This window comes from Myotis daubentonii, chromosome 9, assembly GCF_963259705.1.
Source record: "Myotis daubentonii chromosome 9, mMyoDau2.1, whole genome shotgun sequence".
Classification (NCBI taxonomy): Eukaryota; Metazoa; Chordata; class Mammalia; order Chiroptera; family Vespertilionidae; genus Myotis; species Myotis daubentonii.
This window is the reverse complement of record NC_081848.1, coordinates 79,900,754-79,919,990: the sequence shown is the minus strand read 5'-3', so window position 1 is coordinate 79,919,990 and position 19,237 is coordinate 79,900,754. Positions and strand designations below refer to the sequence as shown.

Below are 19,237 nucleotides of genomic sequence, written 5' to 3'. Positions count from 1 at the left end.
GGTCATTAGTTTCAAAATAAGTACTCAGAGCACAGCTTTTAGGGTCACAGACATGTATTAGAATTCTGACTATGCATTTATCTGCTAAACCACTTTTGTCAAGTATTTAAATCTCTGTTTTATTTTGTTGTGAGGAGTAAATGAAAATACATGTAAACTCTTATACTGAGCCTAATCATAGTAGGTACTCCAATAAATAGAAGCAGCATTTATTAAAAGTTTGTTACATCTCTCTCTCTCCCAATTTTTTTTGCGGGGAGGCAACCAAAATTTTTGGTGGCCTTGTTTCGACAAGGCTTTAAAAAAACACTTTACATTCATTTTCTCATTTAATACTTACCAACAAGCATGTAAAGTATAATTTGTGTTTTATAGAGGATAGTGAAACTGCAAGAGATTAAAGAATCTGACCAACCACTAAGAGGCAGAAAAAAAAAATGTGTGGTGTAGGAATCTTGTACTAGTTCTCTGAAAGAGCCATTTCATAATGTGTACTTACAGCAACTACCCTTCACTCCCTTTCTTCTAGGCTGGATTCATGCTGTGTATACTCCTACAGACACGTTAGTGTTTGGAGGCAATTTCTTGCACAGTTTCAATATCCCCATGCAGTTAAAAATATACAACATTGAAGATCGGACACGGGTAAGTAATTCTGTGTAACAGTTGATGTGAACAGGATTACTCCAGTTAGATAAATGTTATAAGAGATTCATTGATAGTTTTATCTCAAAACTTTAATTTTTCTTTGGATTAAAATGCAGTGTTCACATTTTGAGAACACTGAAAGAAAAGTTTTAACGATCTACATGCTTGTTTTGGGGGACTCCAATTCATAGAGGTTCTTGATATCTCAGATTTTTATGGGGCTAGAGCAGCGGTGGGCAAACTTTTTGACTCAAGGGCCACAATGGGTTCTTAAACTGGACCGGAGGGCCGGAACAAAAGCATGGATGGAGTGTTTGTGTCAACTAATATAAATTCAAAGTAAACATCATTACATAAAAGGGTATGGTCTTTTTTTTCAATAGTTTTATTCATTTCTTTTTTTTTTTGTTTTTTTTTTTTGTTTTGTTTTGTTTTAATTAAATCTTTATTGTTCAGATTATTACATTTGTTCCTTTTTTTCCCCCCCCCATAACTCCCCTCCTCCCAGTTCCCGCCCCACCCTCCGCCCTCACTCCCCACCCACTGTCCTCATCCATAGGTCCACGATTTTTATCCAGTCTCTTCCCACATCTCCCACACCCCTTTCCCCCCCAAGAATAGTCAGTCCATTCCCTTTCTATGTCCCTGATTCTATTATAATCAACAGTTCATTCTGTTCATCAGATTATTTATTCACTTGATTCTTAGATTCACTTGTTGATAGACGCATATTTGTTGTTCATAATTTGTATCTTTACCTTTTTCTTCCTCTTCCTCTTCTTAAAGGATACCTTTCAGCATTTCATATAATCCTGGTTTGGTGGTGATGAACTCCTTTAGCTTTTCCTTATCTGTGAAGCTCTTTATCAGACCTTCAATTCTGAATGATAGCTTTGCTGGATAAAGTAATCTTGGTTGTAGGTTCTTGGTATTCATCACTTTGAATATTTCTTGCCATTCCCTTCTGGCCTGCAAAGTTTCTGTTGAGAAATCAGCTGACAGTCGTATGGGTATTCCCTTGTAGGTAACTAAGTTTCTTTCTCTTGCTGTTTTTAAGATTCTCTCTTTATCTTTTGCTCTTGGCATTTTAATTATGATGTGTCTTGGTGTGGTCCTCTTTGGATTCCTTTTGTTTGGGGTTCACCGCGCTTCTTGGACCTGTAAGTCCATTTCTTTCACCAGGTGGGGGAAGTTTTCTGTCATTATTTCTTCAAATAGGTTTTCAATATCTTGCTCTCTCTCATCTTCTGGCACCCCTATAATTCTGATGTTGGTACGCTTGAAGCTGTCCCAGAGGCTCCTTACACTATCCTCACATTTTTGGATTCTTTTTTCATTTTGCTTTTCCGGTTGGATGTTTTTTGCTTCCTCGCATTTCAAATCATTGACTTGATTCTTGCGCTCCTCTGGTCTGCTGTCGGGCGTCTGTATAATATTCGTTATTTCAGTCCGTGTGTGCTTAATTTCTAGTTGGTTTCCCAATATAAGATCGAGGGTCTTATTAGTTTTCGTGTAGATCTCATTAAGTTTATCGGCAGCTTCTAAACAGTTCTTGAGAGACCTTAAAAGTGTGGTTCTGAACTCTATTTCTTCCATTGACAATTTTGCCCTGTTTCTTTGTCTCCGCATTTTGTTATGCTTCCTTGGTGCACCCCCTAGTGGTCTTTGTTCGCAGTCTTATAGATAAATCTTGATTGTTGTAGCTAATTCCAGGGAGGGTTTGACCTCCAGGCCAAGTGGCTATGAAAATCAGCTGTGTCAGCAGTGAGAGAACTTCTGTCCTCTAGGGAGGTGCTAATCTAGCCTTTGCCTGAGGCTATCCGGCAAATGCCTCTGTGCAGGGCTTGGGTAGGGCGGGTTGCACAGGATCAACAGGGTGGGCCGGAGAGAGCAGTTATGGCGGCTCTCAGTCCTGTCCCCAGGGGCTCTGCCTCTCTGAGTTCCAGCACCCGCTGCAAAGCTCGGAGAGAAAGCTGCACTCGCTCTGACCGAAGCCCGACAGTCCCGCTTCTCCCGTTTGAGCCTGGGTCCCTAAAGACTCGCCTGTATCTGGAGCTCAGAGTCTGCGACTCCCTCCCGATTGAAAACAACAATCGCGCCCTCCGCCGCCAGCCCGCTCCGCGCACTCCGCACCTCAGAATTTGACTTCAGCACTGTGCCTCCTCTGAGTGTCCGTATGCGTTTCTCTTTCCTCCTAGTTGTAGGACTTCCACTCAGCCAGCGTTCCTGTGGTTCTGGGTGATGTCCGTTCCGTGTTTTAGTTTCACTTTTGAAGTAGTTGTTCAAAGCAGCAAACTCCGGCGTTAACCTATGCCGCCATCTTGGTTCTCCAAAGTTATCAGTTTTATTCATTTCAAACGGGCTGGATCCGGCCTGTGGGCCGTAGTTTGCCCACGGCTGGGCTAGAGGTAGACATTTGATAGTGTCTTGAGCCATGTTTTTCATTTTTATGCTCTTAGAATAATTTGTTGTAATGGGACTTATCAACTCAAGATCCACAACTTTTAAGTTCATGTATCTTTCTTTACTAACACTCAAACTATTGTAGTTTACTATAGAAATGTGTATACTGCCTTTCTCAACTGAGAGAAATCTATGAGAGAATTAAGTATTGTAGAAAATGATTTGTGTGTCTTGTTTCTGTTTTCCCTAGGATGGTACAGAGCTGATTTCATTCTAGACGTATAGGAAAAAAGTTAGTTCATTACATGCAGTAGGTACTTTAAGGCAGGATTTAGCAAACCTTTTCTGTAAAGGACCAGATAGTAGAAATTTTAGGCTTTGTGGGCTGTACAATATCTGTCTATTTTCTAACTCTGCCTTGTAGAATGAAATATTTAAAAGATTGAGCATGGCTTAAATAAAATAAAATTTTATTTATGGACACAAATTTGAATTTCATATATTTTTCCTGTCACAAATGCTCTTTTAGGGTATTTTTTCAACCATTTAAAAATATGAAAAACACTCTTAGCTCACAGGCCTTATAAAACAGACTAGAGGCTCAGTGCACAAAAATTTGTGCAGTTGGGGGTAAAGGGGTTCCTCAGCCAGGGCGGTGCCCTCTCGCAGTCTGGGACCCCTCGGGGGATGACCATCTGCTGGCTTAGGCCTGCTCCCCGGGGGATTGGGCCTAAGCTGGCAGTCAGATGTCCCCCTGGCAGCCCGGGAGCCCTCAGGGGATGTCCACTTGCCATCCTAAGCTGCAGTCGGACATCCTTAGTGCTGCTGAGGAGGCGGGAGAGGCTCCCATCACCACCGCTGTACTGGTAGTCGTCAGCCTGGCTTGTGGCTGAGCAGAGCTCTCCCTGTGGGAGCGCACTGACCACCAGGGAGCAGCTCCTGCATTGAGCGTCTGCCCCCTGGTGGTCAGTGTGTGTCATAGTGACCAGTCATTCCCAGTTCTGCTGTTAGGGGCAATTTGCATATTACCCTTTTATTATATAGGATAGTTGACCAAATCCATCAGCTGCTACTTGCTGGCTGACCCATGCCTTAGGGTTAAATAGGGCAGACCCTAGTTGGTCAGGGCTGAATTATATCTGTATATGATTGAAGTATAGATGGTATTGACATTAAACAGCAATTAGAGTACAGAATATTTTGACATTAAACAGCAATTAGAGTACAAAATATTTAGGGCATGTGATGTTCATAACTTCCTCTGAAGTAGTTCAGCAAATAATAGCATATATGAATAGAGATTAACAAATATGGAGAAATGTTAACAATTGGTGAATCTTGGAGAAGTTAGAGAAGTCTTCATGGTACTGCACTTGAAACTTTTTGGTGGACTTGAAAGTTTTTAAATTAAAAAGTAGCAGTTAGTAAAGAATTTACACCTTTTAGAAGGAATAGGTATTGGCCTGTTTACTGTGAACATGGTCAGTTAACTATTTTGGTGTCTATTTTGAAACATTTATTTTGGTTAGGAACTACTTATTATCTTATACACAAGATTGGTACTGTTGGAGTTACAGGGATTGCCCTATTAGCAGAATTAAGAGAGAATACGGTGCTTTTTAAATGAATTTTCTAAAGGTGAACTTCTGCTTGTTTGTTAAGCATAATGAAACTACAAAAGATAGCAAGGAGTTTAATAAGTTTGAAGTTGTAATAATCCTATATAATAAAGAGCTAATATGCTGATTAGACCAAACAGCAGAATCACCATCCGGACGAAGCTGGGCTGCGAGGGCCCGAGGGCCAAGGCAGCAGGGGTTGCGAGGGCCGAGCCCCTTGCATGAATTTCATGTGCTGGGCCTCTAGTAGTTATTAAGTATGGCTTAATTATTTTATTCCAAATAAGGAACCCTTCTATCTTTCTATAAAATGAAGTATTGTTTTGTTTTGTTTTTAATTGCTTTCTACATCAACCTTTTATGTGCTAAATAACAACCTGGTATATGTTTAATATATTATTGATCTCTATAACTTACCAAGTTTAAAGAAGAATATAAAAAGATGTTTTATGAAAGAAATATAAATTTAAGGCATTGCTTTGGTTACTTTTGCCATGCCAGTGTAGAAATATACTATATAAACTTAAGTGTTAGTAATTATTCTCCTGATAGTGCTTAAAGGATCAATAATTTTGTAATGAGGAGCTAAAAATTTTTGCAAAAAATTTGAACCCAGTCTCAGAAATTGATATGCTCTCTGGTGTCTGGCAGTATAGGTAAAATGTAATGGGGCAGGATGGGTATGTGATATCTTGACTATTACTAACATAATCTGATGAGTTCAAGTAAAAAATAAAAAGTTTAAGGTCCTATTATGTATTTTCTTTTTCTTTTTTTCTTATCAATATTACTCAGTTCTGAAGAGTCCAAAATGGCTTTAATTTGGGGAGATCATATATTAATTTTTGTGGTCCATCCCCCTATCTACCAAGAAGTAAATTTGACTTTTAAATAAGAGAGGAGAAACCTCTTCTTGTTGTAGCCACATAAGAGACCCAGACCCAGAGCCTGGCTTCTCTGAGTTGGAAAACTAATGAGAAGTACATGCCTCTCCTGCCTTGGATGAGGAAAGTGCCCTGTGACCTGGTGAAGGATTTTGCAGTCACATGTTCTACCACTGAGCTATACCCTTTCTTGGTGAAGGGTTTTGAAAAGGGACTCCCATCCAGCTCACCTCAACTTAGGAAGACTACCTGACATGCAGCTTTGAAAAGGAGATGGGAACTTACTCTCAGGAGTTGCTTATTTAGAACAGTCTTTAACATGTTGTTTTGCTTATTCTTCTGAAAGGTGGCCTCTCTAAATGAAAACAACAAACTATATTTAGGATAGCCCCCATCACTGGTCTTCTTCACTGAATAATACATACTGATTTGCCTTTTCCTTGGCTTGGGTAGATCTAAAGGACTATTCTTTTTATTATTATTTAGCTGGAATAATTTCATGCCACTTTTGGGAAAAATGGAAAGAAAACAAAGATAGTGACTGATTAGGCCATGTGGAACAGTAATCTTGATTTGTGGACATAACATCTTGGCAAACTACAAAGTGCAAGACAGGCAAGCTGAGAGTTGATAGCAGGGAAAATAGTCTTGTATCATGGACTGGATATAGCTAGAGAATGAGTCTCTAATTATACTTTCATAGATGTAAGGACATAATAAAAACATATAACTTAATTTCATGTTCTGTTTTTCCATTAGATTCTTTATTCCATGGCCTTCTTATTCAGGGTAGAACTATAGTAAAGGCCAGATGCTTGACATGCCTTTGTATTCTAAGAACCCTAAAACAATTTTCTCAATTAAGTATATTGCGTCTTACATGGTAACTCTCTGTCTCAGAACTTCTTTTTGATGCTTTCCTTCTCAGAAGTTATAAATAATGACAGTTTTTTGGTTGTTCTGAATGGTCTTTCCAAGTACCATTTATCTTTAGTGATTGTTTCCCAAGATCAACATTTTCTAGGTTGTCAGATAGAAAATGCCAGCCTGGGTTTTCAGGTTGACTAGAGAGTTTTTTCTAGATTAATTATTGCAGTGATATAGTTATCTAACTCACTTTTAAAGTTGATATTAACTTTCTTTTCTCATTATTTTGCTTCTGTAGGTTCCAAATAAGTTTCGCTATCCATTCTACTATGAGATGTGTTGGTATGTGTTGGAGCGCTATGTGTACTGCATAACCAACCGCTCCCACCTAACCAAGGAATTTCAGAAAGAGTCCCTCAGCATGGGTAAGTTTTCTGCCTATACAAACTTTCAAGACACCCTACAGGATTGAGGGTGTGGCCAAGAATATTCAGCAGGCTGGTTAACAGCTGATCTCCTACCCAGATGTGAATTACTAGGCTAAATGAAATATTCTGGATCTCTGTCTGAGTTTGTTATTACTTCATTCCTCAAGAAAGGAATCAATTTTCTGGTATGTGTCTTACTTTTTTTTTTTTTTTTAATATATTTTATTGATTTTTTACAGAGAGGAAGGGAGAGAGATAGAGAGTTAGAAACATCGATGAAAGAGAAACATCGATCAGCTGCCTCCTGCACATCTCCTACTGGGGATGTGCTCGCAACCCAGGTACATGCCCTTGACCGGAATCGAACCTGGGACCTTTCAGTCCGCAGGCCGACGCTCTATCCACTGAGCCAAACCGGTTTCGGCTGTCTTACTTTTTAAAAAAAATTTATTAAATATATTGGGATAATATTGGTTAATAGGGTCAGAGGTTTCAATTGTACATTTCTATGATACATGACTTGTATATTACATTAGTGCCCACTACCCAAAGTCATATCATCTTCCATCACCATATATTTGTCCCCCTTTACACTCTTCATCTTCCTCTCACCCCCCTTCCCCTCTCCTCTAGTCACCACCATACTGTTGTCTATGTCTGAGCTTGTTTGTTTATTGCTTTCAGCTTTATATCCCACATATATATGGCTAAGTAGTATTTCATTGTATGTACCACATCTTTATCCAGTCATCCATCTAAGGACACTTAGATTGTTTCCATGTCTTGGCTATGGTGAATAATGCAGCAATGAGCATAGGGATTACAAATGTCTTTATGAGTAAATGTTTACAAATTTGGGGGGCAGATACCCAGATGATGGATTCGTGGGTCTTATAGTAACTCAGTTCTTAGTTTACAAAACTACTTTTTAAGTATACTAGCATGTGCTTCACACTGTCTACTTTTTATTTTATTTTATTTTATTTTTTTTAAATATATTTTATTGATTTTTTACAGAGAGGAAGGGAGAGAGATAGAGAGTTAGAAACATCGATGAGAGAGAAACATCGACCAGCTGCCTCCTGCACATCTCCCACTGGGGATATGCCCGCAACCCAGGTACATGCCCTTGACCGGAATCGAACCTGGGACCCTTCAGTCCGCAGGCCGACGCTCTATCCACCGAGCCAAACCGGTTTCGGCAACTGTCTACTTTTTAAAAAGATAATTAAATCATAACCCCAAATTTGAGTTTGAACTTGAAATTAATCAACACTAATAAAAGAGAAAAATGGTAATTGGCGTAGGAGCTACCCTTTTCATTGGCTAATCAGGGCTATATGCAAATTAACTGCCAACTAAGATTGGCAGTTAACTGCCAACAAGATGGCGGTTAATTTGCATATGTAGGCACAATGCAGGGAGGCGAAAGGGAAAGCAGGAAGAAGCCCCCTGCCACTGACAGTGATTGGAAACCCAGGGGGGAGCTAAGAGCTGGGGGGCAGGGCAAAGGCGGCCCTGGGGCGGCCTTTGCCCTGCCCCCCAGCCATGATGGGAAAATCAGGTGCCTTTTCCGCCCTGGCCAGTGATAGCAGGAAGTAGGGGTGGAGCCAGCGATGGGAGCTAGGCACAGTCGAAGCTGGCAGTCCCAGGAGCTAGGGGTCCCTTGCCTGGGCCTAAAGCGGAGCCCACGATCATGGGGCCGCTGCAGCTGCGGGTCCCCGCTGCCCGGGCCGGACGCCTCAGCCAGAGGCGTCAGGCCTGGGCAAGGGGCCGATCCTGCGATTGGGGGGTGATGGGGGTCAACGCCTGAGGGCTCCCAGTATGTGAGAGGGGGCAGGCTGGGCTGAGGGACACTCCCCCCCACACACACACACACACCCAGTGCACGAATTTCGTGCACCGGGCCCCTAGTTTACAATAATTTTCATAGGTAACTAATTTTTAGCACACAAAATCGAGCTCTTCTCAATCTTCTGAAAATCCTATAGCTGTGATTTTTAATAGTGGACATATGGGTGTTGGAATAAGGAGAGACCATTTTAAACATGTTACAACTTCATTATTTATAACTTGAAGGCCCCTCCTATGCTGCCTATTTCTCTCATTGATCACATGGCCAAGTGGCTTGTTCTTACTGCATTTTTTTTTTCATACCAACAGATTTGGAGTTAAATGGGTTGGAATCTGGAAATGGAGATGAAGAAGCAGTGGATCGAGAACCCCGGCGCTTCAGTAGTAGGCGTTCGGTCCTCACTAGCCCTGTAGCCAATGGGGTCAACCTGGATTATGATGGACTGGGCAAAACCTGCCGAAGTCTTCCAAGTCTGAAGAAAAGCTTGTCTGGAGATTCATCATCTGACTCTAGCCGGGGCTCCCACAATGGCCAAGTGTGGGATCCCCAGTGTAGTCCCCGAAAGGACAGGCAGGTGCATCTGACCCATTTTGAGCTCGAAGGCCTTCGCTGCCTTGTAGACAAGTTGGAGTCTCTGCCACTACACAAGAAATGTGTCCCTACAGGGATAGAAGATGAAGATGCTCTTATTGCTGACGTAAAGGTAAAAGTTGGTTGTGTTGTATGACTGCTACTGATCTGACTAGAGCTGTCAATTTCTGGATTCTGAGAAAGAAATTTTGTATGACTTTGTACTGCATAGTGTTTTAGTTCCTAAAAAGAGGTGCCTGTTGAGAAAATACTAATATTTGATCATCAGGACTTAAATTTAGTCTTAAAAACAAAAATTGCAGGCTGATCATAAAAATAAAGAAGAGCCTGGGAAAGTGTTTATATTAAGAAAAAAAGAGGTGCCTGTTGAAATACTACTTTAAACTTAAGTTACCCTCAGATAAACAGGCCTATTTCAAAACAAAAGTGACCAGTAATAATGTCTAACAGTCTTACCCCAAACAGAAGAAAGAAATTATTTTATGTTGGATTATATTAAGTAGGTTTAGCATATTTAGTTTCAAATTTAGTGGGAAGACATAAATATATAGGGCAACTTTTAAAAAAATATCATTTTAAATATAATGCAACCTATCATATCAAGTTTCTTCATGTTGTATATCTTTATCTTTTTTTCCAAGAGATCTCCCAGCCATAGCTGGTTTGGTTCAGTGGATAAAGCGTCAGCCAGCAGACTGGAGGGTCCCAGGTTCGATTCCAGTCAAGGGCATATACCTGGTTGCAGGCTAGATCCCCGGGGGGGGGGGGGGGGGGGGCGCACGTGCAGAAGGCAGCCAATCAATGAGTTTCTCTCATCATTGATGTTTCTATCTCTCCTTCTCCCTTCCTCTCTGAATCAGTAAAAATATATTTTTTGAAAAAAAGAGAGAAAGATCTCTTCGGTATTACTAATCTTGAAAGCCTTTCCCATGCCTCATGTGTTGGTCTCAAAGAAATGAGTTTGTGTTTTTTTAAATATGTTCTTATTTTTTAGATATTTTTATTGATTTCAGAGAGGAAGGGAGGGGAGAGAGAGAGAAACATCAATGATAAGAGAGAATCATTGATCTGCTGCCTCCTGCATGCTTTCTACTGGGGACTGAGCCCACAACCTGTGCATGCGCCCTGACCAGGAATTGAACTGTGGTTCATAGGTCGATGCTCAACCACTGAACCATGCTAGCCGGGCAAAATGAGTTTATTTTTAAGGGATCCAGATTTGAGCCTTCTGAGCTGGAGGGAGCTCTTTTTGGTATTATCTCATATGTAGCCATTAAAATGAACAACAAAAAATGAAAAGCTGGGAATAACAATTTAAGTCAGTGTCTGGAACTGTGTCTTGGTTGCAGGGCATGGGTATGTGTATTAGAAAGCTAACTCACAATTTGTAGTAAGTGTTATTTTTAAAGCCTGTCATAGATTATTTTAAGCCTCAGAAGGATTATAGGGAATAATTCTGTCACCTTAAGGTAGATGGGCTAAATATCTCATACTAGGGTTTTTTTTTCCATCTCTGATTACTGATTCAAGTTTTTCTTTGGTCACCACTAACCAACTGAAGTGCTTCCAACCTTTTGCAGCTACCTCAGGAAAGAATTCCAAAGACTGGAATAGGACCTGAACTTTTTTTCTTTATATGATTGACATTTTCATTATATCTTATTGTTTATGCCTCAGTAAAAAGGTAAAAATCAGAGAGGCTAAAAGGAGTCTAACCTGGTGAAGTTGGTTCTCTCCCTGGACAATTGGTTTTATAGTTTGGTTTTATATGGTTTGCTCTAGAAGAGGCAAGTGGCGTCACTTTACCTTGTATTTAGGGGAGGAAATGACAAAGTTCGAGGTAGGTGCAGTCCTGTTTTATAATGATTAATGCATAGCACAAAGCAAACATAGCCATAAATTTCCAGACTCACAAGCTAGACCTCAGACTCACTTCCCATCCTTAAGTAATCAAAGGACACTTAGTTTCTTTCTTTTCCATTGTGATCGGACACATATAAGTATATTTTCCTGAGAATTTGAGTGTAATGTCTTTCTTTTTTTTCTACAGGAGTTTGTGGGGTTTTTTTTTAATATATTTTTTTATTGATTTCAGAGAGGAAGAGAGAGTAAAAACATCAATGATGAAAGAGACTCATTGATTGGCTGCCTCCTGCACACCCCCAACTAGGGATTGAGCCCGCAACCTGGGTATGTGCCCTTGACCGGAATCGAACCCGGGACCCTTTAGTCCTCAGGCCAACGCTCTATCCACTGAGCCAAACCAGCTAGGGCCAGAATTTATTTTTTTTATATGTAACCATTCCATCATGGATACATGTGGGAAACATAAAATTACGACTTTGGGAACTTAGTAATTTGTATAATTGCCTTTAAGAACCCTAAGAAGAAAGATTTCTAAATTTTTATCTCACTAACATTCTTTTGGTCTGGGTATTTCTGATTCATGAAAAAGAGAAATATCTTTTCAATCCTAAGGGATGTCTATAGTGATGTCCAGAATCCAGTTGTAGGAAGCCATATTATAATCTGCTAATCATTTATACAAGATCAAGTATCATGATCGAAATAGGCAAACTCTCTTACCAAAGTAGAGGAAGTAGAGTGGTAAGGGAAAATTAAGAAAGATTTGGTTCAAATATTAAGCAATGTAAAAGGAGGCTTCTAGAAGGGCAATGAGTTTAGAAGATACATTTAAAGAGGACTCTTTAAATGTAAACATTATAGCCCTGGCCGGTTTGGCTCAGTGGATAGAGCGTTGGCCTGGGGACTGAAAGGTCCCAGGTTCTATTCCAGTCAAGGGCATGTACCTTAGTTGCGGGCACATACCCAGTGGGGAGTGTGCAGGAGGCAGCTGATCAATGTTTCTAACTCTCTATCCCTCTCCCTTCCTCTCTGTAAAAAATCAATAAAATATATTTTTAAAAAAATACTGTTTGCTGAAACTGGTTTGGCTCAGTGGATAGAGCGTCGGCCTGCGGACTGAAAGGTCCCAGGTTCGATTCCAGTCAAGGGCATGTATCTTGGTTGCAGGCAAATCCCCAATAGGAGATGTGCAGGAGGCAGCTGATCGATGTTTCTCTCTCATTGATGTTTCTAACTTTCTATCTTTCTCCCTTCCTCTCTGTAAAAAATCAATAAAATATATTTTTAAAAAGATAAATAAATAAATAAATAAATGTAAACATTATAAAAGTGTCTAGAGCAGTGGTTCTCAACCTTCTGGCCCTTTAAATACAGTTCCTCATGTTGTGACCCAACCATAAAATTATTTTCGTTGCTACTTCATAACTGTAATGTTGCTACTGTTATAAATTGTAATGTAAATATCTGATATGCAGGATGGTCTTAGGCGACCCCTGTGAAAGGGTCGTTCGACCGCCAAAGGGATAGCGACCCACAGGTTGAGAACCGCTGGTCTAGAGAGAGCATCCTTAGTTTATCAGGAATCATGAGAAACATGGCTGCCATTGCTGGCTAAGATAGAAGGGCACAGAGACTAGAGCATGAGGAATGAATCAACAGTAAGATGACTCCATAGGCTGACAATGTTTGAATTTCCCCTGCAGAGGCCTTTCCACAACTTTTTTTGTTTACCCAATACCATAATCATAATCAGAAGACAACAGCTTCAGATCCCAGCTCTGCAGGTACTTTAACTTAAGATCAAATTAATTGCCCGGTCAGCGTGACAACAGTGGTTGAGCATCAACCTATGAACCAGGAGGTCACAGGTTCAATTTCCGGTCTGGGCATATGCCCAAGTTACGGGCTCGAGCCCCTGTGTGGGTCGTGCAGGAGGCAGCCAATTAATGATTCTCTCATCATTGATATTTATCTCTCTCTCTGATATCAATGAAATGTTTTTTTAAAAAGATCAAATGAATTAATTATTCCTACGTTTGACTATATTTAATCTGAGCTTCAGATAATAGTGAGTTTGGAGCTTGAATAATTTGAAAATCTGAAAGAAAAAAAGCATTGGGTTGGTTAAGTGCCGAATAACTATACAACTAGAGACTGTAGTGCTAGAGAACTTAGTGTTTGTAGCACAGAAGGCTACACTGCCGTGGAGGACAGAAGCAAGCTTCGTTTACCCTTCCTGCAGAGGAAAGGATTGGTTTTGTTGAGAGCCACAAAGAACTGGCAGAAGAGAGGAGAAAAAAAGTGGTGAGATGAGATGTTCATAAACATATTTTCTGGAAGAAGTCAGTTTTAGTGATGTGGTATAAGGGCTTTGAAGATGCCAAAATGTTAAGTTCTACAGTGATGAAGAGCAAATCATAGAATATAGGGTTAGAAGGGGATTCGATGAAAATGGGGCATTAAAAAGTGTTGACTTAATGGTAAGGTTCAAGGGAAAGTAATTAGTATGTGTAAAGTTCTGATTAAGAGGTGTGTGGATCACCTTGAATCCTAAAAGTAGACTAAAAATAGAATGGAGTTCTCTCCTCCTGTGAGATATTTCATATTTCTAAACTTGAGAAGTTGTGTCCTGGATAGACGCTGAATAAAGAGGCAGGACCTGGAGCAGTGTGTATAGAATAGTCCCATTAATGTAGGAAAAAGAGTCTCTTTGTACGTGCATTGTTGAGGGGGCAGAGGAGGGCACATCAACTTTTTTTTTTTATTAATTAAATCTTTATTGTTCAGATTATTACATTTGTTCCTCTTTTTTCCCCCCCCATAACTCCCCTCCTCCCAGTTCCCGCCCCACCCTCCGCCCTCACTCCCCACCCACTGTCCTCATCCATAGGTGCACGATTTTTGTCCAGTCTCTTCCCGCATCTCCCACACCCCTTTCCCCCCCAAGAATAGTCAGTCCATTCCCTTTCTATGTCCCTGATTCTATTATGATCACCAGATTATTTATTCACTTGATTCTTAGATACACTTGTTGATAGATGCATGTTTGTTGTTCATAATTTGTATCTTTACCTTTTTCTTCTTCTTCCTCTTCTTAAAGGATACCTTTCAGCATTTCATATAATACTGGTTTGGTGGTGATGAACTCCTTTAGCTTTTCCTTATCTGTGAAGCTCTTTATCAGACCTTCAGTTCTGAATGATAGCTTTGCTGGGTAAAGTAATCTTGGTTGTAGGTTCTTGGTATTCATCACTTTGAATATTTCTTGCCATTCCCTTCTGGCCTGCAAAGTTTCTGTTGAGAAATCAGCTGACAGTCGTATGGGTATTCCCTTGTAGGTAACTGAGTTTCTTTCTCTTGCTGCTTTTAAGATTCTCTCTTTATCTTTTGCTCTTGGCATTTTAATTATGATGTGTCTTGGTGTGGTCCTCTTTGGATTCCTTTTGTTTGGGGTTCTCTGGGCTTCCTGGACCTGTAAGTCTATTTCTTTCACCAGGTGGGGGAAGTTTTCTGTCATTATTTCTTCAAATAGGTTTTCAATATCTTGCTCTCTCTCATCTTCTGGCACCCCTATAATTCTGATGTTGGTACGCTTGAAGCTGTCCCAGAGGCTCCTTACACTATCTTCGTATTTTCGGATTCTTTTTTCATTTTGCTTTTCCGGTTGGGTGTTTTTTGCTTCTTCGCATTTCAAATCTTTGCCTTGATTCTTGTGCTCCTCTGGTCTGCTGTTGGGAGTCTGTATAGTATTCGTTATTTCAGTCCGTGTATGCTTAATTTCTAGTTGGTTCTTTATCATAACATTGAGGGTCTCATTAGTTTTCTTGAGGATCTCACTACATTTATCGGCGGCTTCTAGACAGTTCTTAAGAGACCTTAAAAGTGTGGTTCTGAACTCAATATCCTCCATTGACAGTTTTGTCCTGTTTCTTTGTCTCCGCATTTTTTATGCTTTCTTGGTACACCCCCTAGCGGTCTTTGTGTGCAGTCTTGTTGTAGTTAAGCCTTGATTGATGTGGGCAATACCTGATTTGACCTCCAGGCTAACTGGCTATGAGAGTCCGCTGTGTCTGCAGTGGAGAGCTTCTGTGCTGGATCTCTAGGGCAGTGCTAATCTAGCGTTTGCCTGAGGCTATCCGGCAAATGGCTCTGCGCAGGGCTTGGGCAGGGCGGGTCCCCGGGGATCTACAGGGCGCGCAGGAGCAAGCAGTTATGGCTGCTCTCAGTTCCGTCCCTAGGGGCTCTGCCTCACAGAGTCCCAGCAACCGCTGCAAACCTCGGAGAGAAAGCTGCCTTCGAGTTCCCACCGAAGCCAGACCATCCCGCTTCTCCCGTTTGAGTCTGGGTCCCTAGAGACTCGCCCGGATCTGGAGCTCAGAGTCTGAAACTCCCTCCCGATTGAAAACAACAACTGCGCCCTCCGCTGCCAGCCCGCTCCACGAGCACTCCGCACCTGAGTATTTCACTTCAGCACTGCGCCTCTTCTGAGTCTGGGTATGAGATTCTCTTTCCTCCTAGTTATAGAATTTCCACTCAGCCAGCCTTCCTGTGGTTCTGGATGATGTCCGTTCCGTCTTTAGTTGGTTTTTTGAAGTGGTTGTTCGAGGCAACAATCTCCGGCATTAACCTATGCCGCCATCTTGGTTTCTCAAGATTCTTGATAATCTACATCAGTAATCCATTCATACAATCCCTGATGCAACGGTAGCCCAGTGGCCGAGAGCCACATCAACTTCTGACAGAGGGTCACGGCAAGGTGGTGGGAGTCAGCTGGAAGACTGAGTTTTAATCAGACTTGTTTTGTTTGTGTTTGTTTTGCTAATAAAAGAGATCTTAATATCTGCAAAAAGAAGCTTTTAATATATTAATATAGCCCTAGTTGGTTTGGCTCAGTGGATAGAGCATCGGCCTGCAGACCGAAGGGTCACTGGTTCGATTGTGATCAAGGGCACCTACCTTGGTTGCAGGCTCCTCCCTGTCCTGGCCCTGGCCGGGGCGCCTACAGGAGACAACCAATCGATGTGTTTCTCTCACATCGATATTTCTCTCTGTCTTTCCCTCTCTCTCCCACTCTCTCTGAAAATCAATGGAAAAAATATTCTCGGGTGAGGATTTAAAAAACTAACGTGCACATATGCCTAACTCACTTAATGAAAAATTCAGTGTTGTTGAATATTTTTCTATTTTCCTGTTTGCTCTTAAAGCATTTACTAGTAGATAAGCTTGGCAACCATTTGACTTTGCGGGCAAAGCCTGTTTTTCCTCTATAAATAACATCTACCTCAGTGGGGCTGTTATGAAAATTAATGATGTTAGTAAAGTACTTAACAAATAGTATTATTTCAGAAAAAAATTAGATATTACAAATCTTTGAAATTCATTTATTTTGCTACTTTGAACGATGCATACTCAGTGCCAGGAATCATGCTTAGTGTTGGAATAAATATGCAAACATGTCAAGGACTCAGCCCTCAAGAGGCTTACAGTCCAGTGGTGGAATGGCATTAAAGTGGGCTAAGAAAGTAAGTGCATTCTAGGTTCACAGGTGCTGTGCATGATAGAGGGCACTGAGAGCACTCAGAGAGGGTCCAGTGGTAGATTCTGTCCTGGAGGAAGGAGGTGTCAGTCTTCTTAATTCACCAGTTAATAAACTTGCCTGTTAGATGATACAAATTGATTACTACAACATTATATAGATGGTAAAAGCTCTGAATTTATAAATTTGAAAACTGTACTTTGTGGTTCAATAGGCTACTGCTGCTCTGATCTAAAATTCTAACATTTTATTTTGTAATTATGTTCTAAAAATTTACCCTAGACTCCATCCCAGGGGTATGATGGGATTGAAGCCAGAGTTATGGTTACAAATAAATACAGAAGCACTGATTAGAAATTTTCTTTGTCTGATATTAATAAAGAGAATAACTGGTAGAGGACCCAGTGTAATTAGATCTTAATCCAGTAAACCAGATTAGGAGTGGGGAAAAACAGCCTGCATAAATAAAATTTCATTTGCAATTCTTACTTTCAATACATTTATAATAATTCACATTCTTACTGAGCAGAAAGTTTTAAATAATTTAACTCAGTTACAAGGCATATAGGTTAGCCCTGGCCAAGTGTGGCTTAGTTGGTCAGGTGTTGTCCTTTGCACCAAAAGGTTGCCAGTTCGATTCCTGGTCAGGGCATATTCCCCGGGTTCCAGGTTCAATCCCCGGTAGGGAACATGCAGGAGGCATCCAATCAGTGTTTCATTCTCACATCAATGTTGCTCTCTAAAAATCTATTTTAAAATCTTATTTTAAAAAAGTATATAGAGTAGGTTAAAATAGATTTATTCTTTAAAATATTTCCATTATATTTCTGTATTATGTAATGTCATTTTCTTAATCTGATCTTTAAAAAACTTTTTTTGGATGAACAGATCAATTTAAATTTTTTTTTGAGAGAGAGAGAAAGAGAAACATCAATTGGTTGCCTCCTGTATGTACTCCAACCTGGGGTGTACATCACACATGCCTAGGTATGTGCCCTTGACTGGAAATAGAACCCAAGACCCTCCAGTGCATGGGCCGACGCTGTAGCCACTGAACAATACCGGCAAAGCTAATTCTGATCTTTGTTGCCTATCTTTTATTCTGAATTAATGGGGGGAAGGGGATCGGCCTATTAATTTGTGATTTGGAGACTTATTTGGAGTGTTTCCTAGTGCCCTATCTGTTTTTGTTCTTTCCTGTGGCTTCCAGAATTTATATTTGCTACAACTTGAACTTGTATTTTGTTTCAGAGTAACATGTTTCCCTTAAGTATTTGTATTTTATCAACCCTCTGAAGTTAGATAGCACTAAGATCAAAATAAACACTTTCTGCTCTGGCCGGATTGCTCAGTTGGTTAGAGGGATGTCACATAAGGAAAGTTTTTCACATATAATAGTATAGGCTGATTGAGTCTTTGAGTCTTAAGAATAAGTGCAAAGAAGAGATTTAGGATAGAATGACCATATAAATATTTCCAGGAAGAGCTTCACCTAAGAGCACAAAAGTCCCTCCTTTCTTTGGCAGACTACTATACAAATTAAAGTATGCAGCCCTTGAAAATATTATACTACTGACTGCACTAGAAACTCACTGAAACAACCATGCTGAGAATAAATAAGAATTCCCAGTGGTGAGAGCTAGGGTCTTAGTAGCCTGGAATGTTTATTTCAAAGCAGCTTCTGTGATTTTCAGAAAACTCAGGTTACATTTCTGAGAGTCTAAAGATTACATTTAAAAATTAAAAATTACATAAATCTCAACCCAGAATATGATCCTCTATAGCCCGAGAGACTGCTTGTTCAGAGCTTCCCCCTGTCTGATTGGTGCAAGGAAAGTGGGTGACACGCATCACTTCAATGGCTGTTAGAAGTAGCATCGTGGGGCTGCTTTATCTAGGGAATCAAGAAGAGGCAGTCAGGACAAACCACTAGACTAGGCAATGTGCTGAGTCCTGGTGTCCTGAAGGTGGAATAATCTGAGGGGCAGAATAAGCACAATAAGTTAAGGTCCTAGGAGACTGGCAAATACACATTTGCTGGCTCGGTGACCTCAGGTCACACCTCAGCTAACTTGACTTGGTCAGAAGAGCTGCCTAGGCATGGCTCTTACATGGTGGCTCCCAGTTGCAACCGGAGGCAGGCATCTGTGGTAGACAGTTGATGTTAAACAGACACATTGTTTTGAATATCTCTATATTCATTGGAATGTATCATTCCTGAACGTTTTTCTGGAAACCTGTATTCTGGGCTGGGAGAGCAGCAGTGAGGGCAGTTGAAGCAAGTCATACAAGGGGAGAGAAGGTGCCTGCAGAGCGGCTCCGCTTCCGCCTGGCTCTTCCCGAGGCGGAACTTCAGGCCACTCACTGTGCTTGAGAGAGAGCAGGAAGAGTCCTGTGTGTGCTATCTGGAGAGTGCTGGCTAACTAACAATAAGAGGTGACCCTGAAGGGAAGGGTGTGGACTGATACAAGGACTAATGCGGGACCACATGCCGAATGGGTTAAAGCTTTCCCTCCCTCTGGCTGGCGCCTGCCAAAGTC

General features: G+C 40.9%; 1 protein-coding gene across 5 annotated transcripts in view; it reads left to right on the top strand.

Moving 5' to 3' along the window:
- Window positions 1-19,237, top strand: part of KDM2A (lysine demethylase 2A) — a 94,405-nt gene that overhangs the window by 57,786 nt on the left and 17,382 nt on the right. For all 5 annotated transcript variants that reach the window (XM_059709936.1, XM_059709934.1, XM_059709933.1 and 2 more), the window contains 3 exons: window positions 530-645; window positions 6,720-6,846; window positions 9,013-9,407. In XM_059709936.1, coding sequence (XP_059565919.1) covers window positions 530-645; window positions 6,720-6,846; window positions 9,013-9,407 — 638 coding nt within the window. The remainder of the gene's footprint in view (window positions 1-529; window positions 646-6,719; window positions 6,847-9,012; window positions 9,408-19,237) is intronic.